The 25,088-nt window shown below is 41.4% G+C and overlaps 1 protein-coding gene across 4 annotated transcripts; it reads left to right on the forward strand.

Annotated features, from left to right (window-relative positions):
- Positions 1-447: 447 nt before the first annotated feature.
- kansl2 (KAT8 regulatory NSL complex subunit 2) lies at positions 448-24,602 on the forward strand. Of its 4 annotated transcripts, none has more exons than XM_024005534.2 (10): positions 448-511; positions 1,627-1,885; positions 2,098-2,270; positions 13,928-14,042; positions 16,270-16,433; positions 16,750-16,916; positions 18,250-18,346; positions 19,593-19,852; positions 21,150-21,344; positions 24,261-24,602. In XM_024005534.2, the coding sequence occupies exons 2-10, from the start codon at positions 1,635-1,637 to the stop codon at positions 24,345-24,347; spliced, it is 1,509 nt and encodes a 502-aa protein (XP_023861302.1). In that variant the 5' UTR covers positions 448-511; positions 1,627-1,634; the 3' UTR covers positions 24,348-24,602. The 4 variants fall into 4 exon arrangements, with proteins under 4 accessions (XP_023861302.1, XP_023861305.1, XP_023861303.1 ...); XM_024005537.2 differs by having other exon boundaries at positions 479-500; XM_024005535.2 differs by lacking the exon at positions 448-511 and adding an exon at positions 724-807.
- The last annotated feature ends 486 nt before the right edge of the window (positions 24,603-25,088 follow it).

The following is a 25,088-nucleotide window of genomic DNA, read 5'->3' on the forward strand; positions in this document are numbered from 1 at the left end:
ATCACATTGCTACTCCTTTGTACTTCATTAACTGCTCAAAAGTTGTATCTGTCTGTACACATTGTCACGTCTTAATGTTTTAGTTGTACCACAACTCAGGTCTGTAATTGACATTTTTGGGATATATATTGTTTAAAATAACTAAAGGTATGTTCTTTTGTTGTGAACAAAGTTCATTTTTTAAATGTGGTTGATATAATCCCATGTCAATAAATGTTTAAGAAAAAACATCCCATTTATTTTTATTTTGTATTTTATGATCATGCAACAATCTTTGTTTACATAAATAATATACTAAAGTCGCAAGCTACATTGAATATCTACTTGCTCAGATGTGGGTTTTGTAAATTGAGAGACAGGTCTTTCAACCTATCGTGTATTTCCCACCCACTAGTCTGGACCAATTAAAGCTCAAATGGGGCGGGTCCATCTTCTCAAGGCACTGATAGGAGAGTGCGGGAAAAACGTCGCAGTGGCATTGTGCTTCGAGAACTGTCTCGGTAAGGACACGGTAAGCTCCTCGCCGTTATATTAACCAAAATGTTATATGAAAGTCCTTTTTTGATTATTAACATATTTTGATTAAATCAGAGTGCATCTGTACATCGACAGCGAATAAACCAGTATATGTTGCTACAGAGACTAAGGAACGCTAAACAAACATGGCTGCTAAAGCTAACTGGCTAAGAAGCTAACACAAAAGCTACAATTTGCTGTCGTTGAGCTTAAAGGAGGCGGACCTGTTCCATGTGGCGCGTGATTGGGTTTTATGCAGGATCGTCACAGCACAAGTGTTTGGCACAGATGGTAGAGTACAGTTTGTTTTATGCTGAACATACTTGTTTGGCGACTAATTACAACAAATGGCTTGGTAGATAACGTAGCAATTAACTAACAACATTTGTTATAAAAAATGTTGCAATGGAAAGGTCGGTGTCTCTACTGTTCTGCGTAATTTATTTTATTTAAAAATGTTACTAGGCATTTTATCAATCAACAGCATGTGCAAATGTCAGCTCTGAAACGATGTGGCATACTGGCTGGACAGATGTCATGAGTAGTGCCTTGTACCTTTCTTGACTTTTTCATAATTTTATTTCTGCTTATTTTGTTTGTCACTGGTTATGCTAATGCACATGTTTTAACTATAACTATTGATTGATTGCTGAGGTTGTGGCAATGCTTGATGAAAGAGAATTGAGTAAGGCTTGAATTATGGATTACACATTAAGTTAATGTGACATGGGTCCGGTCCGTCGGACACACACATTAATGTTTTCATTTTAATTGATCGTGTCCCATGTTTGTTGTATTGTAGTATCAGGATTCTATTCTAATGCCCCTTGTGTTCTTTGTTTACTACCACATATTGTGGTATCCCGTTGGGTTCAGTTGGTAGAGCATGGTGCTTACAACGCCAGGGTTGTGGGTTCGATTCTCACGGGAGAAGGCATAAAAATAAACGTGTACACTCACTACTGTAAGTCACTCTGGATAAGAGAGTCTGCTTAAATGACTAAAATGTCAATATTCGCCTGGTCTCACCTAATTAGCTATGTCAAATTGTAACTGTCGGGTTGCTAATTCAGCCCCTGGTACTCACCGGAACATGTATTTCCCTTCCAGGACCAGTGATGAACAGGATAAGGATCCATGTGTTGCCATCGAGCAGAGGCCGTGTGGCCCAGACCGCCCGTACCCAGGAGCCCCTGGCCTGCTCCTTCACACAGCGACCCTGCTCCCAGCCGCGCCTGGAGGGCCTGGAGTTCTGCATCAAACATGTCCTGGAGGACAAGAACGCCCCTTACAGACAGTGTAGCTACGTCTCCAACAAGAATGGCAAGCGCTGCCCAAACGCAGCCCCTAAGGTGGAAAAGAAAGAAGGGTGAATGAAGCAACTTGGATATAAATGCGTTTGATCAAACTCTCAAAACCGCATTTGATCTATGTGGGCTTGAATCTGGGAAATCCCTTAGTGTATCAATGAATACTGAGTCATTTACTTTCCAAGTCAGGTCTTCAGAAATATCTGCACAATCTTGAGTTCTTTGTGGCCTTAGTTCTTATCTTGCGTGTGATTCTTATGTCTACATTCAGGGTGACCTTCTGTGCGGAGCACGCTAGAAGGAATGCCATGGCTCTCCAGGCCCAGCTGAGAAAGGCCTCATCCGGACCCTCGCCTGAAGCCCTCCTATCTCAGCTCAGTGGCTACAACCGCCCTGAGACGCATGGCCTGGACAGTGGCCGCAGTGAAGCCACCCGCATCCTAGGTGAATAATATTTCTGAATCTTCTTTTTCCTCTAAAGCCATATGCAATGGCAACATGTTTTAGAATAACCATATTTTTCCGAGTGTACTTCAGTTAACCATTCTGTACAATAATTATTTCCCATTTGAACCCTAATTTCTAACATGTGCTTGACCTTGAATATTCATAGCCTAATTTCACTCTCCCTTTACTACACACTATTGCTAAAATGGCCCAAATCAAGTCTGACAGCTTGTGGTAGCGGGTCAGATCCTAACAGGGCCAACATTAACATCTTCCCATGGTCTGTTGGTTTTCTCTATATTAACAAAGGGAATAGTCAATTCAGTTGGAAGGAACAAACGCCTCCTTTACAAATCATAATGAATTTCTAAATCATTATTTCAGCATGTTTTTCAAGCCAAAACATCCAGTGCATTTGGAAAGTATTCAGACCCCCTTGACTTTTTCCATGTTTTTACATTAGGCCAGACAATTGATTCGCTGTTTAAGAATGTTAACATACATCTTGAATAACGTTCCAACCGGAGAATTACATTGACTTCAGTTGAGAGAGGCAGCTCTGTTCCATATCACGTGAACGCGCGTGTTCAATGCGTGGTCACCTAATGGCAATGATTACTCATTCCCGTCTCCTTCGGCCCCCCCCTTCACATCAGTCATCAGACAAAGTTCTATTGACTGTTGACATCTAGTGGAAGCTGTAGGAAGTGAAAACTCATCCATATCTCATTGTAATTTCATTGGGAGCTTGTTTGAAAATCTAGCAGCCTCAGAAAAAATCCAAACAGGAAGTGGAACTTCTCAGGTTTTTGCCTGCCATATGAGTTCTGTTATACTCACAGACATAATTCAAACAGTTTTAGAAACTTCAGTGTTTTCTATCCAATAATAATATGCATATATTAGCAACTATGACTGAGGAGCAGGCCGTTTACTCTGGGCACCTCTGTGCACCTTTCATCCAAGCTACTCAATACTGCCCCTGCAGCCATAAGAAGTTAACGGATTTTCCCCACAAAAGTGAGGCGAGCAAGTGCAACTTTTTTACATTAAGTGGATAAGGAATAACAGTACTTGGAAGGAACCACGTTGTCCTAGGCTATATGGAAATAAACAATAGGAGAAATATTCAATTTCAGACCGATTTTCAGATTATTATTAATACACAAATTAACATTAAACATTATTCACATAAATTGCATTATTTCACAAATGTATGAATGTATTATCAGTTCATTAATCTACGTAATTGTAAAGCCTAACATTCAAGAATGATTGACAATAAATATTTGATGCATAATGAGTTCATTACCTGAATGCGTCTAGCCTAGGCATTAACAAAATATTCATACAAATAATTAGGCCTCTCATAGACCAGGCCTTGTAGAAAAAGGGTCAATCAAGTTAGGTCTGCCAAAATTAATGTAGCATTGGGGGGAAAAATGCATAAATCCAGTCATGGAGTATAAACTTTTTTTTGATGATGATAGGTTATAACATGCACAACTAGAAGCATCAATCTATATAGAGCAAGCGTGACTAAATTCGAGCCCAGTAACTTTCCTCACCGCATCCTCCTTCGATTGTCTCGTCTGGCTGCCACAAAGCCCCCACCTGCTGATCTGTACGAAGTGTGTGCGTGCCACTGGCGATGTACTTTGCTTGACATGCTAGCTGTTCTCGACGGCGCATCATCACTTCAAACGCATTTCGTCGTGGCGTTATTGGTTGGCCTACTACTACTGGTAGTACCGGTAAAATGTAAGTTATGACTCGCAAATCACCATACAGCTAACGCTTCGATTTCATCAATAAGTTTGACAATAAGTTTGACTTAGTATTTTACTCTTCCTCTATGGTTTACACACAATAATTGGTAAGATGGACACACATTGAGACATTATTTTACTGTAATAGAATAGTTAACTTTTCAAACGATACAATTTTTGTGTCTCAACTGCTCAAATAATAACCTGCCCAGGGACTGCGGTTGAAAATTTGCCGGCTGGCTAAAACCGGCACTTTTACTGAAACGTTGATTAATGTGCACTGTCCCTGTAAAAATAAAATAAACTCAAATTGCGTGCAGAGAAGACTACTTAATTTTTTTATTTGACCTTTTATTTAACTAGGCAAGTCAGTTAACAAATTCTTATTTTCAATGACGGCCTAGGAACAGTGGGTTAACTGCCTTGTTCAAGGGCAGAACGACAGATTTTTACCTTGTTAACTCGGGGATTCGATTTTGCAACGATCTTAAACGAGAGTATCAATGAATACTGTTTGTCGTGCGTGTAATTGTTAGGTTAGTAGCATTTTAGCCAAAGACTACTATACTAGCTCTCTGTCTGTTTTGTAAATGTGCAATAAGCATAACTCAACTTATATAAAATAAGGAATTGGCAACTTGTCATTCTGAACAAAGTGGACATAGTAACATGCTTTTCAAACCGTTGGCGGCAGAAGGTTGTGTTCATAACAGTTCAACCTTGTTAGCAGGCAAATGGATCCAAGTTGCCTGAACTTGAAATGTAAAGATGAACTGGCTTATCTCCAGCATGTGGGCTTGTTGATGTGACCTATGTTAATTTTAGTCATTATTAGTGAATGTGCATGATACATGGTTCTAGGTAAATTTGTAACAAGGGCATTTTCATAGACTTGAAAGCCAGATTGATGATTATTGCAAGTTAATTTTTTCAAATTGTTTATTAGTGGGTCTTATGACTGTGGAAGGCTTATATTTTGCCTAGGTATAACTAAAAGTCCTGACTTAATTATTGCGGTCTGTTTGAAATGCAATAATTTTACCTTTTTTTAATTGTACAATGCTTATTTAGATGTATATTGTGAATCGCCCATTATTTTGAGGGATTTATTTTTTTAGTCTTAGTCTATCACCCAGCCCTAGTTCGATGGGATTCAGGTCAGGGCTCTTTGCAGGCCATTCAAGTTCTTCCACACCGATCTTGACAAACCATTTCTGTGTGGATCTCGCTTTGTGCATGGGGGCATTGTCATGCTGAAACAGGAAAGAGCCTTCCCCCAAACTGTTGCCAGTCTGAAGCACAACCGTCTAGACGGTCTTTGTATGCTGTAGCGTTCATGATTTCCCTTCACTGGGGCTAGCTCGAACCATGAAAAACAGCCCAGACCATTATTCCTCCTCCACCAAACTTTACCGTGGGCACTATGCATTTGGGCAGGTAGTGTTCTCATGGCATCCGCCAAACCCAGATTAATTTGTCGGGCTGCCAGATGGTGACACGTGATTCATCACTCCAGAGAACATGTGTCCACTGGAAGCGAGCTTTACACCACTCCAGCTGACGCTTGGCATTGCGCATGGTGATCTTAGGCCTGTGTGCAGCTGCTTGGCCATTTCATGAAGCACACAACTATCAGTTCTTGTGCTGGCGTTGCTTCCGGAGGCAGTTTAGAACTCGTTAGTGAGTGTTGCAACCGAGCACAGTTCAGCATTTGGCGGTCCAGTTTTGTGAGCTTGTGGCCTAACACTTTGCGACTGAGCCGTTGTTACTCCTAAGACGTTTCCACTTCACAATAACAGCACTTACATTTGACCGGGGCTGCTCAAGCAGGGTTGAAATTTGACGAAATGACTTGTTGAAAAGGTGCCATCTTATGATGGTTCTACGTAAAAAGTGTCTGTTCTCTTCATTAAGGCCATTCTATTGTCAATGACTGTCTATAAAGATTGCATGGCTGTGTGCGTAAAAAGAAGAAAAAAACGCACACAGCCATGCAATCTTTATAGACAGTCATTGACAATAGAATGGCCTTACTGAAGAGAACAGATGTATTTCAAGGCCTACCTTCAAACTCAGTGACTCTGTGCTTGACATGGGAAAATCAAAAGAAATCAGCCAAGACCTCAGAAAAATAATTGTAGACCTTTAAGTCTGGTTCATACTTGGGAGCAATTTCCAAATGCCTGAAGGTGCCACGTTCATCTATATAAACAATAGTATGCAAGTAAAAACACAATGGGACCACGCAGCTGTCATCCCGCTTAGGAAGGAGACGCGTTCTTTCTCCTAGAGATGAATGCAAATCAATCCCAGAACATCAACAAAGGACTTTAAAGATGCTGTCGGAAATAGGTACAAAAATGTATATATCCACAGTAAAACAAGTCCTATATTAACAACCTGGAAGGCCGCTCAGCAAGGAAGAAGCCACTGCTCCAAAACCGCCATTAAAAAAAGCCAGACTACGGTTTGCAAATGCACATGGGAACAAAGATCGTACTTTTTGGAGAAATGTCCTCTGGTCTGATGAAACAAATAGAACTGTTTGGCCATAATGACCAACGTTATGTTTGGAGGAAAAAGGGGGAGGCTTGCAAGCCAAACAACACCACCCCAACGGTGAAGCACAGGGGTGGCAGCATCATGTTGTGGGGGTGCTTTGCTGCAGGAGGGACTGGTGCACTTTACAAAATAGATGGCATCATGAGGGAGAAATTGTGGATATAGTGAAGTAACATCTCAAGACATCAGCCAGGAAGTTAAAGCTTGAWCGCAAATGGGTCTTCCAAATGGACAATGACCCCKAGCATACTTCCAAAGTTGTGGCAAAATGGCTTAAGGACAAATCAAATTTATTTATATAGCCCTTACATCAGCTGATATCTCAAAAGGCTGGGTTTCTGTACAGCACAACACCCCAAACAGCAAGCAATGCAGGAGCACGGTGGCTAGGAAAAACTCCCTAGAAAGGCCAAAACCTAGGAAGAAACCTAGAGAGGAACCAGGCTGAGGGGTGGCCAGTCCTCTTCTGGCTGTGCTGGGTGGAGATTATAACAGAACACGGCCAAGAAGTTCAAATGACCAGCATGGTCAAATAATAGTAATCACAGTTGTCGAGGGTGCAACATGCCAGAACCTCAGGAGTAAATGTCAGTTGGCTTTTCATAGCCGATCATTAAGAGTATCTCTACCGCTCCTGCTGTCTCTAGAGAGTTGAAAACAGCAGGTCTGGGACAGGTAGCACGTCTGTGAACAAGTCAGGGTTCCATAGCCGCAGGCAGAACAGTTGAAACTGGAGCAGCAGCATGCCAGGTGGACTGGGACAGCAAGGAGTCATCATGCCAGGTAGTCCTGAGGCATGGTCCTAGGGCTCAGGGCCTCCGAGAGGAATTAGAGAGAGTATACTTAAATTCACACAGGACACGGATAAGACAGGAGAAGTACTCCAGATATAACAGACTGCCCCAGCCCCCCGACACATAAACTACTGCAGCATAAATACTGGAGGCTGAGACAGGAGGGTCAGGAGACACTGTGGCCCCATCCGATGATACCCCCGACAGGGCCTAACAGGCAGATATAACCCCACCCACATTGCCAAAGCACAGCCCCCACACCACTAGAGGATTATCTTCAACCACCAACTTACCATCCTGAGACAAGGCCGAGTATAGCCCACAAAGGTCTCCGCCACGGCACAACCCAAGGGGGGGGCGCCAACCCAGACAGGAAGATCACGTCAGCGACTCAACCCACTCAAGTGACGCACCCCTCCTAGGGACGGCATGGAAGAGCACCAGTAAGCCCTTGCCTTAACAGGAAGCCAGTGTAGGGAGGCTAACACTGGAGTAATATGATACATTTTTGTTGGTTCTAGTCAGGATTCTAGCAGATGTTTTTAGGGCTTTATCTGGGTAGCCGGAAAGTAAAGCATTGCAGTAGTCTAACCTAGAAGTACAAAAGCATGGATTTAATTTTCCTGCATCATTTTTGGACAAAGTTACTGGTTTTTGCAATGTTACTTAGATGGGGAAAAAGCTGTCCTTGAAACGGTCTTGATATGTTCGTCAAAAGAGATTAGGGTCCAGAGTAACGCACAGGTCCTTCACAGTTTTATTTGAGATGACTGTACAACCATCAAGATTAATTGTCAGATTCAACAGAAGATCTCTTTGTTTCTTGGGACCTAGAACAAGCGTCTCTGTGTTGTCCGAGTTTAAAAGTAGAAAGTTTGCAGCCATCCACTTCCTTATGTCTGAAACACAGGCTTCTAGCGAGGGCAATTTTGGGGCTTCACAACGTTTAATTGAAATGTACAGCTGTGTGTCATCCGCATAGCAGTGAAAGTTAACATTATGTTTTCGAATGACATCCCCAAAAGGTAAAATATATAGTGAACACAATAGTGGTCCTAAAACGGAACCTTGAGGAACACCAACATTTACAGTTGATTTGTCAGAGGACAAACCATTCACAGAGACAAACTGATATCTTTCCGACAGATAAGATCTAAACCAGGCCAGAACTTGTCCGTGTAGACCAATTTGGGTTTCCAATCTCTCCAAAAGAATGTGGTGATCGGTGGTATCAAAAGCAGCACTAAGGTCTCGGAGCACGAGGACAGATGCAGAGCCTCGGTCTGACACCATTAAAAGGTCATTTACCACCTTCACAAGTGCAGTCTCAGTGCTATGATGGGGTCTAAAACCAGACTGAAGCATTTRGTATACATTGTTTGTCTTCAGGAAGGCAGTGAGTTGCTGCGCAACAGCTTTCTCTAAAATTTGAGAGGAATGGAAGATTCGATATAGGCCGATAGTTTTTTATTTATTTTCTGGGTCAAGGTTTGGCTTTTTCAAGAGAGGCTTTATTACTGCCACTTTTAGTGAGTTTGGTACACATCTGGTGGATAGAGAGCCATTTATTATGTTCAACATAGGAGGGCCAAGCACAGGAAGCAGCTCTTTCAGTAGTTTAGTTGGAATAGGGTCCAGTATGCAGCTTGAAGGTTTAGAGGCCATGATTATTTTCATCATTGTGTCAAGAGATATAGTACTAAAACACTCGAGTGTCTCTCTTGATCCTACGTCCTGGCAGAGTTGTGCAGACTCAGGACAACTGAGCTTTGGAGGAATACGCAGATTTAAAGAGGAGTCTGTAATTTGCTTTCTAATGATCATGATCTTTTCCTCAAAGAAGTTCATAAATGTATTACTGCTGAAGTGAAAGCCATCCTCTCTTGGGGAATGCTGCTTTTTAGTTAGCTTTGCGACGGTATCAAAAATAAATTTCGTCTTATTCTTGTTTTCCTCAATTACATTGGAGAAATAGGATGATCGAGCAGCAGTGAGGGCTCTTTGATACTGCACGGTYCTGTCTTTCCAAGCTAGTCGGAAGACTTCCAGTTGTGGCTCCATTTCCATTCCAATTTTCTGGAAGCTTGCTTCAGAGCTCGGCTATTTTCTGTATACCCGGGAGCTAGTTTCTTATGACATATGTCTTTTGTTTAGGAGTGCAACTGCATCTAGGGTATTGCGCAAGGTTAAGTTGAGTTCCTCAGTTAGGTGGTTAACTTATGTGGGACGGTAGCGTCCCACTTGGCCAAAAGCCAGAAAAGATGTAGCGCGCCAAATTCAAATATATTACTATAAAAATCAATCTTTCATGGAATCACACATGAAAGACACAATTAAAGCTACACATGTTGTGAATCCAGCCAACATGTCTGATTTCAAAAAGGATTTATGTGGAAAGCACACCAAACAATTGTTAGCTCAGTACATAGCCACAGAAAAACACAGCCATTTTCCCAGCAAAAGATAGTAGTCACAAAAAGCAGAAATAGAGAAAATGAATCACTAACCTTTGATCTTCATCAGATGACACTCATAGGACATGATGTTACACAATACATTTGTTTTGTTCAATAATGTGCATATTTATATCCACAAATCTCGGTCTACATTGGCGCCATGTTCAGAAATGCCTCCAAAATATCCGGAGAAATTGCAGAGAGCCACGTCAAATAACAGAAATACTCATCATAAACTTTGAGAGATACATGTTTTACACAGAATTAAAGATACACTTGTTCTTAATGTAACTGCTGTGTCAGATTTAAAAAACTTTATATAAAAAGCACACCATGCAATAATCTGAGARGGCGCTCAAAAATAACAACATTTCTCCGCCATGTTGGAGTCAACAGAAATATGAAATTACATCATAAATATTCCCTTACCTTTGATCTTCATCAGAATGCACTCCCAGGAATCCTAGTTCCACAATAAATCGTTGTTTTGTTCGATAATGTCCATTACTTATGTCGAAGTAGCTAATTTTGCTAGCATGTTTAGTGCACATGTCCAAGCTCGCGCAGATGCGGCGAACTCGGACAAACTTAAAGTTATACACTGCTCAAAAAAATAAAGGGAACACTTAAACAACACAATGTAACTCCAAGTCAATCCCACTTCTGTGAAATCAAACTGTCCACTAGGAAGCAACACTGATTGACAATACATATTTCACATGCTGGTGTGCAAATGGAATAGACTGGTGGAAATTATAGGCAATTGCAGACACCCAATAAAGGAGTGGTTCTGCAGGTGGTGACCACAGACCACTTCTCAGTTCCTATGCTTCCTGGATGATGTTTTGGTCACTTTTGAATGCTGGCGGTGCTTTCACTCTAGTGGTAGCAAGAGACGGAGTCTACAACCCACACAAGTGGCTCAGGTAGTGCAGCTCATCCAGGATGGCACATCAATGTGAGCTGTGGCAAGAAGGTTTGCTGTGTCTGTCAGCGTAGTGTCCAGAGCATGGAGGTGCTACCAGGAGACAGGCCCGTACATCAGGGGACGTGGAGGAGGCCGTAGGAGGGCAACAACCCAGCAGCAGGACCCGCTACCTCCGCCTTTGTGCAAGGAGGAGCACTGCCAGAGCCCTGTAAAATGACCTCCAGCAGGCCACAAATGTGGCCCATTGAATGTCTCTAAGAACAGTGGCCTCATCATTCTTAAATGGAAGAAGACCTCGGACTGGGGCGAAGGTTCACTTTCCAACAGGACAACGACCCTAAGCACACAGCCAAGACAACGCAAGAGTGGTGTTGCACATTTTGGGGAATATTCAGAGGTGGAAACTTTCCATGGAAATAAATGCAAATGAATACTATTTTAAATGTAGATGTTTTTTGCTTTTGATATATTTACCTTATCATAAGTAGACATATTTGTAAATGATAAAATTCTTACAATAGAAATAAAATATTTAGTTATGAATTGAACTTTTAATTAAATCAGTTGACCCTTCACATGGGATGATTTCACTGAATAACAAGAGGGAATATTGAATGATCCCCAATGATCCATCGCATCTCCCAAAACGTTTTCAACATGCATCTGTGAAATGATAGTCTAAACTTAAGCTTTGGTTGTCTTCCCCTCAGGCTTCCATGTCTTCTCCCTGGACCTCCTCAATGTCCACCTCTTGAACAGACTCTGAGGCCTCGTCTTCACTATTTCTTTCCAARCTCAAATTTGCCCGGATGGCCACCAGTTTTTCAACCCTTATATTGGTCAGCCTGTTGTGTGTGTGTTCCCAAACAAGGACCAGTTGCGCTCTGAGGCAGCTGATGTTGGTGGGATTTGCAGGATGATGGAGGCAACAGGGGAAAGAGCCTCAGATCCACAAAGTCCCTTTTACCAGGTGGCTGATGCAATATGGTAGTCGTGCCAACATATCTCATCTCCATCCCAAAGCCCTTGCTTGGAAGTGTACTTCGCCAGACTGCCAAGAACCTTGCCCTCGTCCAGGCCAAGGTGGCGAGAAAAGGTAGTCATGACACCGTAGGCCCTGTTGATCTCTGCACCAGGCAGGATGCTGTTGCCAGCATACTTTGGGTCCAACATGTACGCTGCGGAAAGTTTATGGACTTCAGGCAGACGTCTTCATGCTTTTTGATGCATTTCAAAACTGCAGTTTCCTCTGCTTGGATTAACAGTGAAGTGGGCAGGGCAGTACAGCTTTCTTCTTACATCTGCAAGCAGAGTCTGAACATCAGGCAGGATGGCAGTGCAATGGCTACTGTTATAGGTTTCAGGCTGCTTACCACTCTCTCCCAAAATACATCATCCAGGAGGATCCTCTTGATGGGTCTGTCCATATCGGCAGACTGTTATATAGACATTTCTTGGAGAGACTCCTTCCCCTCCAGGAGACTGTCAAACATTGACAACACCACCCCAACGAGTGTTGCTGGGCAGCTTCAATGTGATGCTCTTATTCTTCACTTTGCTTGGTGAGGTAGATTGCTGCTATAACTTGATGGCCCTTCACATACCTAACCATTTCCTTGACTCTCTTGTGGAGTGTATCCATTGTTTTCAGTGCCATGATGTCCTTGKGGAGCAGATTCAATGCATGAGCAGCACAGCCAATGGGAGTGTAGGCCTCCTCRACTTTAGACCAATCAGCCTTCATGTTCACAGCATTGTCAGTCAGCAGTGCAAATACCTTCTGTGGTCCAAGGTCATTGATGACTGCCTTCAGCAGTCAGGACCATGAGCTGTTGCTATCGATGCGGTGTCTCCATAATTTTCARCTCGATTAGAAGTAGAGACTTTTGTCAGAAGTTGTGAGCGTTGAGGGAACTTTATGCACTTGGCCAGATGATTCTGCATCTTTGTTGCATTCTTCACATGATTTGGCACAGTATTTGCAAATGTTCACACCGCTTTTCCTTCTACATTAGCTGCAGTGAAATGTCTCCACACATCAGATAGTGCCCGTGGCATTTTCCTGTAAAGATTAGGAAAAAATGAGTAAAAAAACAAACAAATACAATTCCATGTACAGATAAAACATTTATTTTACAAAGGAGTTCTTTAAAAATGAAATGTGAATTAACAAGCAAGCTAAAACCCACATGGTAGTAAAAACTAATTAGCAGTATTTAACAAGTTAGAAATTATTTAAACACTTTGCTGTAGGCTACTATTTACTAGTTAACAAAAAATCATGCATGTCATAAAATATTTTCGCCCCACCCAGTATTGTAATCAAAACTTACCGGAAAGCATGTYMTCCTTGGGCCAGACAGTATAGTAGTGTGGGCTCAATAGCATCTCATTAGTGTGCAAGATCTTGAATCAGCTGTACATGTGATGGAAAAATGCACTGTGCATGCAGAGGGTTGCAATTGAATTGGGYATAGTTTAACCAAAATATGCCACAATACCTAGAATTGCCTTGTGTATCCCACAAAGGTTCACTGTTATAAGCTAACTTTTCTTGATGAATTTAAGCAAAATTCCCGGGGTTAACTCCCATGGAAAATTTCCTAGAAAGTTTGCAACCCTACGTGGCTTCGGGACAAGTCTCAATGTCCCAGCCAGAGGATGAACTTGAACCCGATCGAACATCTCTGGAGAGACCTGAAAATAGCTGTGCAGTGACTCTCCCCATCCAACCTGACAGAGCTTGAGAGGATCTGCAGAGAAGAATGGGAGAAACTCCCCAAATACAGGTGTGCCAAGCTTGTCACGTCATACCCAAGAAGACTCGGCTGTGAACGCTGCGAAAGGTACTTAAACAAAGTACTGAGTAAAGGGTCTGAATACTTATGTAAATGCAATATTTCCTTTATTTTTTACAAAGATTTCTGAACCATTTTTCTTTTTCATTATGGGGCGTTGTGTGTAGATTATTTATTGTGTGTAGAACTGTTTCATCCATTTTAGAATAAGGTAACAATGTGGAAAAAGTCAAGGGTTCTTAATACTTTCCGAATGCATTGTATACTTGCTATTTAGTGTCATGACTTTCTTGTTTGCATTGAGCCATGCAATAGAGCAGAGCAATTGACGGGTGCTTGTCTGTCAGATGTGGACAGCTGGAGTGAGGAGGAGCAGGGACCACTGGTGCTGGACCAGACATGGAGAGGAGATCCAGACAGTGAAGCTGACAGCGTTGACAGTGACCATGAGGATCCTCTCAAGTAAGACACATTTTGGTGTTGTGTGCTTGCTTGTGCTCACATTACATGGGTCTTGTAATGTCCATGAGATTAATTATGATATTTTCACTGTTAATGTACTCTGTAAAAATCCTTTAACTTCAAGGTATTGATATCACATTTAGCTCAACTTGCAAAAAAAATTTGGAACGCAAGATCATATTGTGGCGGTCATGAAATTGTCAGCCGGTGATTGTCAAGCAAGTAACTGCCAGTCTCACTGTAATTAACACAAACCCATTTAGCATCTCCTGGCTTCCACTCATAGCCTACAAGCCACTGATGCAGACCGTTGAAACATCCTCATTTAAAAAAAAGTCTAAATCCATGTAATCTAGCCTACACATCACAATAAATCCATTTATTTTAGACTGGTCTAAAGAAACATGATACGAAGAGAATGTTGTCTATTTCAGATGAACAGAATGGCATACTGAGTTGTCCTTATGTTAGGGCCTGCTATGGCTGTGTGCTACACTAGTTCATTTAGCAGACACGATTTGKTTAAATTTCCATGGCATTATTTTATAGTATGAAGAATACAATTGAACATAGCTGAATAAAAGGCTATTTCCTCCCAACGATTTGAGCACAATGGAGCTATTCTGTATTGAGTGGTTAACAAAGAAAAGGGGGCTCTTATGCTTAATTTAGAGTTATGTAACTTGTGATAAATATTGGGCTATATGTTTTCATTTTTAATAAAGGCTGCATGATGCAACTAATGATTTGAAAAAAGTTTCATTAAGCCATGAGCTCTTTTTATTTTTTATTTTTTTAAAGCAGGCTGTACACACCATCAGTCTTTCACAATTTGACAAGCACTTAAATCTAGGCATTTTCTTCCCGGCTGCGTCCCCTTCCTGTGGCCGTAATACCGCATACCAAAAAAAAAAATCCATGCCTTTTGCGGCCAGTGGCCGTTGGGCTGAATATAATAATTAGAATTTCCTTCTCCGGGCTGCGTGCCGAAGCGCCTCTCATTCACATAACCCCGATCACATGACGGAGAGTCTTCTCACAGGCTACAAGTGAAGACGGACACATCGGGGACACAACTGCGTGCGTCCTGCGCGTATTGTGGAACAACAGTCCACATTTCAATTTTCGTCAGCCAATAAGAGTAGGCCTACCGAACAGCAAAAGCACTAGCCTATGTCAATCTAATATCCCCCATTGTATAAAAGTTGACCTAATATATTGGTSAACTGGTCCTTCTGTCCGAGAAATATTCTTAACAGTTGTGGGATGCGATAGATCCCCAATTAATACAACCGCTAGCATTTAAAAAAATAAAATAAAAAAAACTGTTTTAAGCAATGAGCCTGACGCAACAGATGAGAACATTTTTAGCTTAAAATGTTTAACTATTAGGCTATTTCTTCACATAAGCGCAGCAAAGCGTACATGGCAGTAGATTATAAGCACGAATGTTCCATTAGCAGGGAAACACCGTTCTCAAGTGACCACAAATGTGATTATGCATGTATTGCTTTTATTATAAAGGTGCATTTTTATGGTGAAAATGATCTTCCCCAAGCTTGAAACTCACGTGCTGTGTATGTATGCCAGTTAGGCTCTACACCTGTTGTAAAGTGGATGAATGTGCTTTATTTTAATAAGTTATTATCAAAACATAAAGCCTATGGGCTAGGCTACATGAAGCATGCAACTATGATTTGAAGAAGTTGCAAAAAAATGCGCCGTTTGCCGAAAGCTGGGCGTCATTCACAAGTTATATATATTCACAAGTGATAAGCTAATTGTCACCATCACACTTATTGATTTAATCTTGTCTTTACATATACATAAATGGAGAATGCTTTTCACGTGGTTCATTTTCATGCCAGCCAGGTAGGCTATACTCCTGTTGTAAAGATAAGCATTGTGCTTAATATTAGGAAAGTTGAGGTAAATATAAGAGGCCCTCACCCTGTTTTCTCACTCGATTGCATAGCCTGTAGAAATGTTGCGCAACATGAGCTCATGGGCTCTGTTTGATTCGTTTTTTTAATACATTTGCATTGATGTCAGTGATCAACTTTGAAAAGCCTAATTACAGCATCAACTTGGAAAAGTCTAATTCCCGTGACTTAACAGTCACATGGAATTTGAATTGTGGTGTTTATACGGTCAGTGTAACAGCCCTAGATACGACACATTTGCTGTAGACTGTTGTAACTGTTTGCATGGATTGTTTGACCTACAGACATGCAGGGGTGTACACGGCAGAGGAGGTTGCTCTGATCACACGGGAGAAGCTCATCAGACTCCAGTCTCTCTACATCGACCAGTTCAAACGCCTGCAGCACCTCCTCAAGGAGAAGAAGCGCCGATACCTGCACAGCCGCAAGGTGGAGCATGAGACCCTAGGTAAAGTCATGGTGCTGCACTAACCCAGCCTGTTCTGTCCTGTAGTTAGTCAGGTTTGCGACCAATAGGTTTCACTGTAGTGCAACATTTTGCAACGGAAAATAGAAATCATTGTTCCAATTGGACAGCTTCATATAATACTTGTCAAGATGTGATTGTGGGTTTTCCGGGTGAGATCATTATGGTTATTCCAGTAGCTGGCTGACCTCCTGCGTAATGGGTGTGTTTGTGACAGGTAACCTGACCCTAGATCAGCACACCTACTTTGACATGCTTTTTGAATACAGTGTGACACTTTGTGTTTTCTGTCCAACAGGGAGTAGTTTGCTGACTGGCCCGGAGGGTCTCTCCATGAAGGAGAGGGAGAACCTGAGAAAGCTGAAGGCTCTGCGTCGCTACCGCCGCCGGTACGGCGTGGAGGCTCTGCTTCACCGGCAGCTCCGAGAGAGGAGACAGGCTGTCACTGAAGGAGCTCCTCTTCAGGTCTGTGGCTTATCTGTTTGTAGAGATGGACTCTAATCCCGGGGACTCCAGCAACTGTCTGTGGCCTGGCAGAAGTAAATACTTATGTTCCAGGTTGTATGTGAGTCTCAGATTGAATGTGGAAATGAAATGCCTAGCAGCCCAGAGTGGCTGGGCGATATGYCCTAAAAATAATATCTAGAGTCACCATATGCAAGAGTATTTGGACTCCCTTTCAAATGAGTGGATTCAGCTATTTCATCCACACCTGTTGCTGACAGGTGTATAAAATCAAACAATGCAATCTCTATAGCAAACATTGGCAGTAGAATGCATGGCCTTACTGAAGAGCTCAGTGGCTTTCAAKGTGGCACCGTCATCTTGAGAAAGGTCAATATACTACATGTAAAATTATACCTAGGCTAAATACAAGTCTTCCACAACCATAGGACACTAATTGAAATGATTTTAGCAATAGTTTAACATGAATTGTTTTGCTATAATCGCTGATCTGGCTAAATCTTTATTTCAAGCCAACTTGGCTCTATTTGCTTGCTAACAAGGTAGAACTGTTATGAATACACCCTCCTATCTGTCTCCAATGGTTTAAACAGACTGTTCACGTTAATATTGTAATCAAGTGTCCTACCTGCTTAAAGTGCTTATTTCTCAGAATGAGAACAATTTGCCAATTTCCTGATTTTATAAATTAGTATTTTTATGCTCGTTGCACATTTATAAAACAGACAGCTAGCATATGAGTCTGTGGGTAGAATGCTGCTAGCGGTATGTGATGCCGCGCACGACAAACTTAGCATTTAATTTTCGACTCATGTTCATTGATACTTTCGTTTTAGTAGGGTCTGTTCTACCTTTTGGGATTTGAGAGGGTATCGTTAGAAATGTGTATTACAGTAAAGTGTCGAAGTGTTTCGGTGTCCATATAAACAATTCTGTTGGACTAAACCTCAAATGCAAATAGCGAGTTTAAACTGCTTTTTGTCAGAGGAAGTTATTTCGTTGTGAGTGACGGGCTTGGTGTCTGTGAGTGGGAAGGTGCACAGAAGGCGCGACGGAGACCAGACCAAAAAGGCAGCACGTTCAGAAATAAATTGATTCTTGAGATACAGGTATTTGGAACATTGTGCTAAAACACCAATTTGAATTAATTTGATATATCGTCTCAGTATAATAGTGCCAGCAGAGGGAAAATGGTGTAATAGTGTGCGTGAACGCAGGCAGTATGCCGGATTTGGTGTATCCGGACTAAGATGTTGCATGAACTGGTCAGCATATGCATTAACCTCAACGAGGATCTTAACCTTATTCCTGTCGTTGTGTGTTCTCTCTACAGGCGCATACGATGCGGTCTAGCCAGAGGTGTATCTCCTATGTGGAAGGGACCCGCTGTTCTAACCAGTGTCTCCCAATGACACGACATTGCGTCTCTCGTATCCTTCATACTGTTCTTCTGGTGTCCTCTATGATCAGTCATGTGTTTACGTAAAGTTCGATTTCAAATTTGCATTCATCTTTTTCATGGACTTTTGTGGGGGTGTTACCCTACACATACTAATGCTTGTTGTGCCGAAAGCCTTTTTTGGGAGGGGGGCTAAAACTGGAGCGTTACTAAGGCGTTCCAAGCTTGTTAACCAGTCTGCACAATAACTTATTTCCCATTTGAACCCTAATTTCTTACATATGCTTGACCTCCAGAATATTCATGGACTAATTTCACTCTCCCTTTACTACACACTATTGCTAAAAGGGCCCAAATCAAGTCTGACAGCTTGTGGTAGCTGTCCAGATCCTAACAGGGCCAACATTAACATCTTCCCATGGTCTGTTGGTTTTCTCTATATTAACAAAGGGAATAGTCAATTCAGTTGGAAGGAACAAATGCCTCCTTTACAAATCCATTGTTTTTATTTTAACATGTTTTTCGATCAGAAACGTGCGTACACCAGTTTCATTACACTGTTGGTCGTCTGCTCGTAATCAAGTGGTTGACATAGCAAGTAATTCTGCTTAAAATGTTAATCCAAGAATCAATAAAACCTGGTTAATTCAGAGCAAAGCGTTTGTCAACGAGGTGCAAAATATTGTTGTACAAAACCAACCACGCCTCCATTTATTTGTACCTTGCAGCGTCTCACACAACAAATACCCAAATACTGTTATTGTAGTGAACTTGTGATGTGAAGCTAATAAAAACAACCTAACATAAGGCGTTTTAATGCTGTTGTTGTAGACTGCTTATTTGTGTGCTAATTGTTTGTCTAACGCGTATGTATCAAACTCGGCCCATGGAGGGCAGAGTGTGTGCGGGTTTTCCCTCTCTTGTACTTGATTGCTGAATTAAGGTCACTAATTAGTAAGGAACTCGCCTCACCTGTTTGTCTAGGTCTTAATTGAAAGGAAATCCAGCAAACCACTAGGCCCTCCATGGAATGAGTTTGACACCCCTGGTCCAACTGGTTGTTTTTGTTTCTGACGTTCTGTTGCATGCCCGTGATTCCTATAGATGCCCAACAACGAAGGAAGATGAACTGATTTAGCCTTGATTTCCAGGCTTCTTCACATTGGTTCCTAGAGCAGAGTAATACACAATACTCGGAAGTATCTTAATGGGAGACTATAACTGATGTAATTGCCATCGTGGATATCAGTTACTATTCTTTACCATAAGATATCCAGACATCTACCAGGACAGTAACCAGGTACTGTTCAAGATGTGTCCGGGGCTGAAGGATGTTCCCTGTGACCGGCCTGTTCACATGGGCCAGTCAGAGGAGCCTCGCTGCCCCCTGCACCTCTCCCTGCCTCCCCCCATGTACCAGCCTGAACAGGAGACAGCCCTGACCCCAGAGCAGCTGGATGCAGTACTGCCCAAAGACATGTACCTGAGTGCTGCAGAGCTACAGCCCACGGAGAGCCTGCCGCTAGAGTTCAGTGATGTACGTGAAGTCTGACCACCAAGTTTCCTGCTCTTATTTATTTTTTCARCTTTTATTTAACCAGGTAGGCTAGTTGAGAACAGATGTTTTGTGCTAACATTCCGCTCCTTGTACTCTGTGGCATATGACAGTACAAGGATTGGAATGTTACCACACAACGTGTCTGGATTTCAGGCTATGAGTAAATCATAAGAACAGGAAACTTGCTGGGTGTTTATCTCACAGATTTGTATTTATTTTATTCACCCCACCAAGATTTACTTTTACTCTTTCTGCTTACCATTATTGCAAACGGTGCCCTAATCAAGTCTGACAGCTTGTTGTAACTGTCCAGATCCAAACCGGGCTAACATTAACATCTTCCCATGGTCTGTTGGTTTTCCCCCCATATTAACAAAGGGGATAGTCAATTCAGTTGGAAGCAACAAACACGTTTATTCCTCAAACTGATTTTTCACCCCCCAGAATGTCTAAACATGTTGAATGTAGTATACTGAACAAAAATATAAATGACATTTAAAGTGTTGGTTTCATGAGTCTTTGATACCAAAATAGCYTCTAAAATACTTTGATATTAAAATGACACTTTAAGGCCATTCTAGAAGGTATGGAATCAAAGTGATATGTTGGGTGTTTCTTCTCGAGTCAATGACCTCATGGATACAATTGTCTCTGTGCAGTATGAAGGAAGTTAGAGGTAGTTTGGTGAGCCAATGCACACTACCACAAACGCTTGTTAGCAATTGCGGTAATCCTCTTTTGTAACTTCTTTCAAACTGCATGTAGACAAATGGTATCCATAAGTTCATCTGATTCTAGGGAAGTAGATTAAGGGCTTCATTGCCAAATTCCCGACGTATCCCTTAACAAGGCTCACAGCAGTATTATTCAAAGTCGACAGTTTATTTAAAAAATATTTTTCCCCAGATTACTGTATGGGACAATATACAAATGTTTTGAAGAAAAAAATGTATTTATTGGTTTGTTAATTTTAAGAGATGATAATAAATTGAAGGTTATTGATAAATCAATTTACAAATTTTGAAGTTTCATTAGATTTGCTGGGATAGAGTAGGCAGAAATTCTGGCGCAAAAAATGGGGTCCCCGTTGAAAAGGTTTGGATTCCACTGGCTTACTGTATGTGCTCAACCATAGCATTAGTGTTTATCAGTCACAAAAATCTGCCTTTTACTTCCCCTGTAAKGTAGCTGTATTAATCTACTCTGCTGAGGAATAGAAACACCTTGTAACACTTACCCACTAATGTCCCGCCCGTCTCCTGTTCATCTCCTGTAGGACCTGGATGTAGTGGGGTGTCCTCCGTCCCCTCTGATGTTTGACACGGCCCTGGCTCTGGAGGACCAGACTATCAGGGCCATCGCTGAGGGTCCTATGGACATCCTGACCGGGGTCGAGCTGGACGCTTCGGGACACGACGACTCTGCTGACATGGATTTCTCTGAGAGAGTTCTGCAGTCTATAGAGGACCAAGTGAGTTGTCATCCTTGATTTCTTAACACCTGAGTCGATTTAAGCGCTGTTCTAAGTTACTTATATACATACATAATTTGCATAACAAAAAATCCCTGTCAAAATCCATCAGTTTAAWCTAGGGATCTGTTTTTTGACTTTGAATGCGTCTCGATCCACCACATCCGCCAGTGTCACACTTCTGCATCTGCGGTGACAGGTGGCTGAATTAGAGCAGTGTTTGTCAGACCATGACACATCCTGAAAGTCGGTCTTCTCACGTAAACGTCTGTAGCGTTCGAACAGTTTGACCTACAAACTATTACCCCTCTGGAAAGGGGAGACTCACGTGTTCTCCGTTTTGGTCTAGGACCCCCACAAGTGTCACGGGATTCGTATGAAGGTAATCGGTACCAGTAAAAAAATAAACAAATTGAAGTATGAAGGTAGTTTTGTGCCTACCCAAAAAAGAGGTTAAATATGTGTGAAAAAATATATGCATATTTTTMATCTAGATTCAGGACACACTTCAAAACCTTGTTTCTAATAAATGTTTTTACTATCCTTTTTGCCATTTATGAATGTGTTATTCAATGTGTTTCTATGGGCYTTAGTAGTAAAGGCAAATCTACAGTACCAGTCAAAAGTTTGGAGACCTATTCATTCAAGGGTTTCTTTATTTTTTACTATTTCTGCATTGTAGAATAATAGAGAAGAAATCAACTATGGAATCATGTAGTAACCKAAAAAGTTTTAAAATCCAAATATATAGATTCTTCGAAGTGCCTTGACCGCTTTGCACTCTTGGCATTCTCTCAACCAGCTTCATGTGGTAGTCACCTGGAATGCATTTCAATTAACAGGTGCCTTGTTGAAAGTTAATTTGTGGAATTTCTTTCCTTAATGCATTTGAGCCAATCAGTTGTGTTGTGACAAGGTAGGTGTGGTATACAGATGATAGCCCTTTTTGGTAAGAGACCAAGTCCATATTATGGCAAGAACAGCTCCGATAAGCAAGAACAATGACAGTCCATAATAATAATAAAAAACTGGATTGAGTAGGTGGTAACTTTGGAATGGTACTGTTTTATTTTTTATGCCTAAATGGGTCCTAAATTATCAAATCGCTAAATGAGCCATAGTTTTTTTTAAATTTAACTAGGCAGGTCAGTTAAGAACAAATTCTTATTTACAATGACTGCTTACCAGAAGGCAAAAGGACGCCTGCGGGGATGGGGGCTGGGATTAAAAATAAATATAGGACAAAACACACATCACGACAAGAGACACCTCAACACTGCATAAAMAGACCTAAGACAACAACATTGCCTGGTAGCAACACATGGCAGCAGCACAAAACATGGTAGAAACATTATTGTGCACAGACAACAGCACAAAGGGCTGGAAGGWAGAGAACAATATCACGCGACGTAGCCACAACTGTCAGTAAGAGTGTCCATGAATGAGTCTTTGAATGAAGAGATGGGAGACAAAACGTATGACAGTCTTAAAACAATTCCATATGTCAGCTTAGCACCCCCCCTCCCCAATGTCTTTGACTCTAAATAATTTTAAACATGATTGTATCAGCAAAATGTCGAGTTTTCCAATGTGTGTAGTATTATTATTCAGCATAGTAGTTGTAGCACAGTTCTGAAAATAATGACTAACCAACAGAAAAATACATTATTATAAAGTTGAGTAGATTGAAAATGTACAGTGCCTTCAAAGTATTCATACCCCTTGAGTTATTCTACATTTAGTTGTTACAGCCTGAATTGAATCTACACAAAATACCCCATAATGACAAAGTGGAGAGAAAAATGTAGAATACATTTTTGCAGATGTATTTAAAATGAAATGCAGAAATGTCTAATTTACGTAAGTATTCACATAGAAGCACCTTTGGTGGCGATTACAGCTTTGAGTCATCTAGGGTATATCTGTATCAGCTGTGTACATCTATTTGGGGATTTTCTCACAATCTGTTAAGTTAGATGGGGAGTGGCGGTGAACCGGAATCTTAGTCTTTCCACAGATTTTCAATGGAATTCATGTCTGGAGTTTGGCTGGGCCGCTCAAGGACTTTCACATACTTGTTCTGAAGCCATTAGTGACACAGTATGCTTGGTGTCGTCCTGTTAGACTAGGGCAAAGATTTGCATTCCAAGGTCGTTTGCGCTCTGAAGCATGTTCTCATCAAAGATTTGGCTCCATTCATTATTACCTCTCTCCAGTCCCTGCCTTTTGAAAAACATCCCCATAGCGTGATGCTGTCACCACCATGTTTCACGGTAGGGATGGTGTTACAAGGTTGCGCTGTGCCGGGTTTTATCCAGAAATGGCACTTTGCATTCAGGCCAAAGAGTTCAATTTGTCTCATCAGACCACAGAATCTTTTGCCTTATACTCAGTCTTTCACATGCCTTTTTGCAAACTCTAGGCGTGGTGTCATGCCTCTTTCTCAGGAGTGGCCTCTGTCTGGCCACTCTCTCATAAAGCCCAGATTGGTGAAGTWKTGTAGAGACCTTTGTCCTTCTGGCAGGTTCTCCCATCTCAGCTAAGGAACTCTGTAGTTTAAATCATGTCCAAACGAATTAATTGGCAACAGGTGAACTCCAAGTTGTAGTGACCTTTCAAGGATAATCGAAGAAAGTTGGATGCACCTGAGCTCTATTTGGGGTGTCATAGCAAACGGGTGTGTATACTTATGTAAATTAGATATTTCATTTTCAATAAATTTGCGAAAATGTCTACACTTTCACTTTGTCATTTTGTGGAGATGGGTGAGGGGAAACAGATCTATTTAATCCATTTAGAAATCAGGCTGTTACACACGTGGTATGAATACTTTCTGAAGGCATTGTACATTGTTGATGGCTAATGCCTGCTATAAATGAATCTAGTTTTAGCTAAACTGCTCATCTTCCCCTCCAGATTGTATCAGAGGTAATAGGAGGAGGGGACACCACGGAAAATTCATCAACAGAACTGGACCATGTTGCAGCAGACACCTCCAGATGAGAGCTTTGCCTCCAGACTTGTGTTGAATTCCAGAGACTAATGTTGAGTTGACCAATTGAAAGCAAAGATGGATCTACAAGGTGGTAGATCATAACGAAGCCTTTGCACACCATTGCCAAATGACTACTGTTAAGTCATTGTTTAATCAGTTGTCATATTACTAACTTTTGCTGATACTCTTGAGTTGGTTCAGTGTCTGTCTGGTCTTGTTGCCTTTCTCAACTTTACCTGTGTAATTGAATAACTCCTGGCTTCTCCATAAACTACAAACATATGTATATCTTGTATACAKAGTTGGTGTAGTGAAGAGATGAAACACCACTTGTAACTGGTTTGTTACTGTTCAATAAACACTCCACAAATGCATGTATTGATTTTGACCTTATTACACCTTTATTATAGATTTCTTGAAATGGGTGAAACGTAATTATTGCAAGTAGTTTAGTTTGAACACAATAGCCAACTCTTGAAACAAATTACGGACTATTTTCACCAGTATATAACCAAGTGTGTGTCCATTGGATCCATTTTAATTCTGCAGCACCACTAAATTGTTTCTGAGAATGCCAGTATTTTGGTTTGCCAAATGATGAGAGAATATTATTCTCCAAAGCATCATCCGTTATACATGGACCTTTGAGTCTGCAGGTGAGTTCAATGGTGGGTTTTTTATTATTTATGTGTATATATAAATAAATCTCCTTCGGTGAGGTTAGTCATAATTGGCAATGTGGTACTGTT

Source organism: Salvelinus sp. IW2-2015, linkage group LG17 (genome assembly GCF_002910315.2).
Source record: "Salvelinus sp. IW2-2015 linkage group LG17, ASM291031v2, whole genome shotgun sequence".
NCBI classification, from domain to species: domain Eukaryota; kingdom Metazoa; phylum Chordata; class Actinopteri; order Salmoniformes; family Salmonidae; genus Salvelinus; species Salvelinus sp. IW2-2015.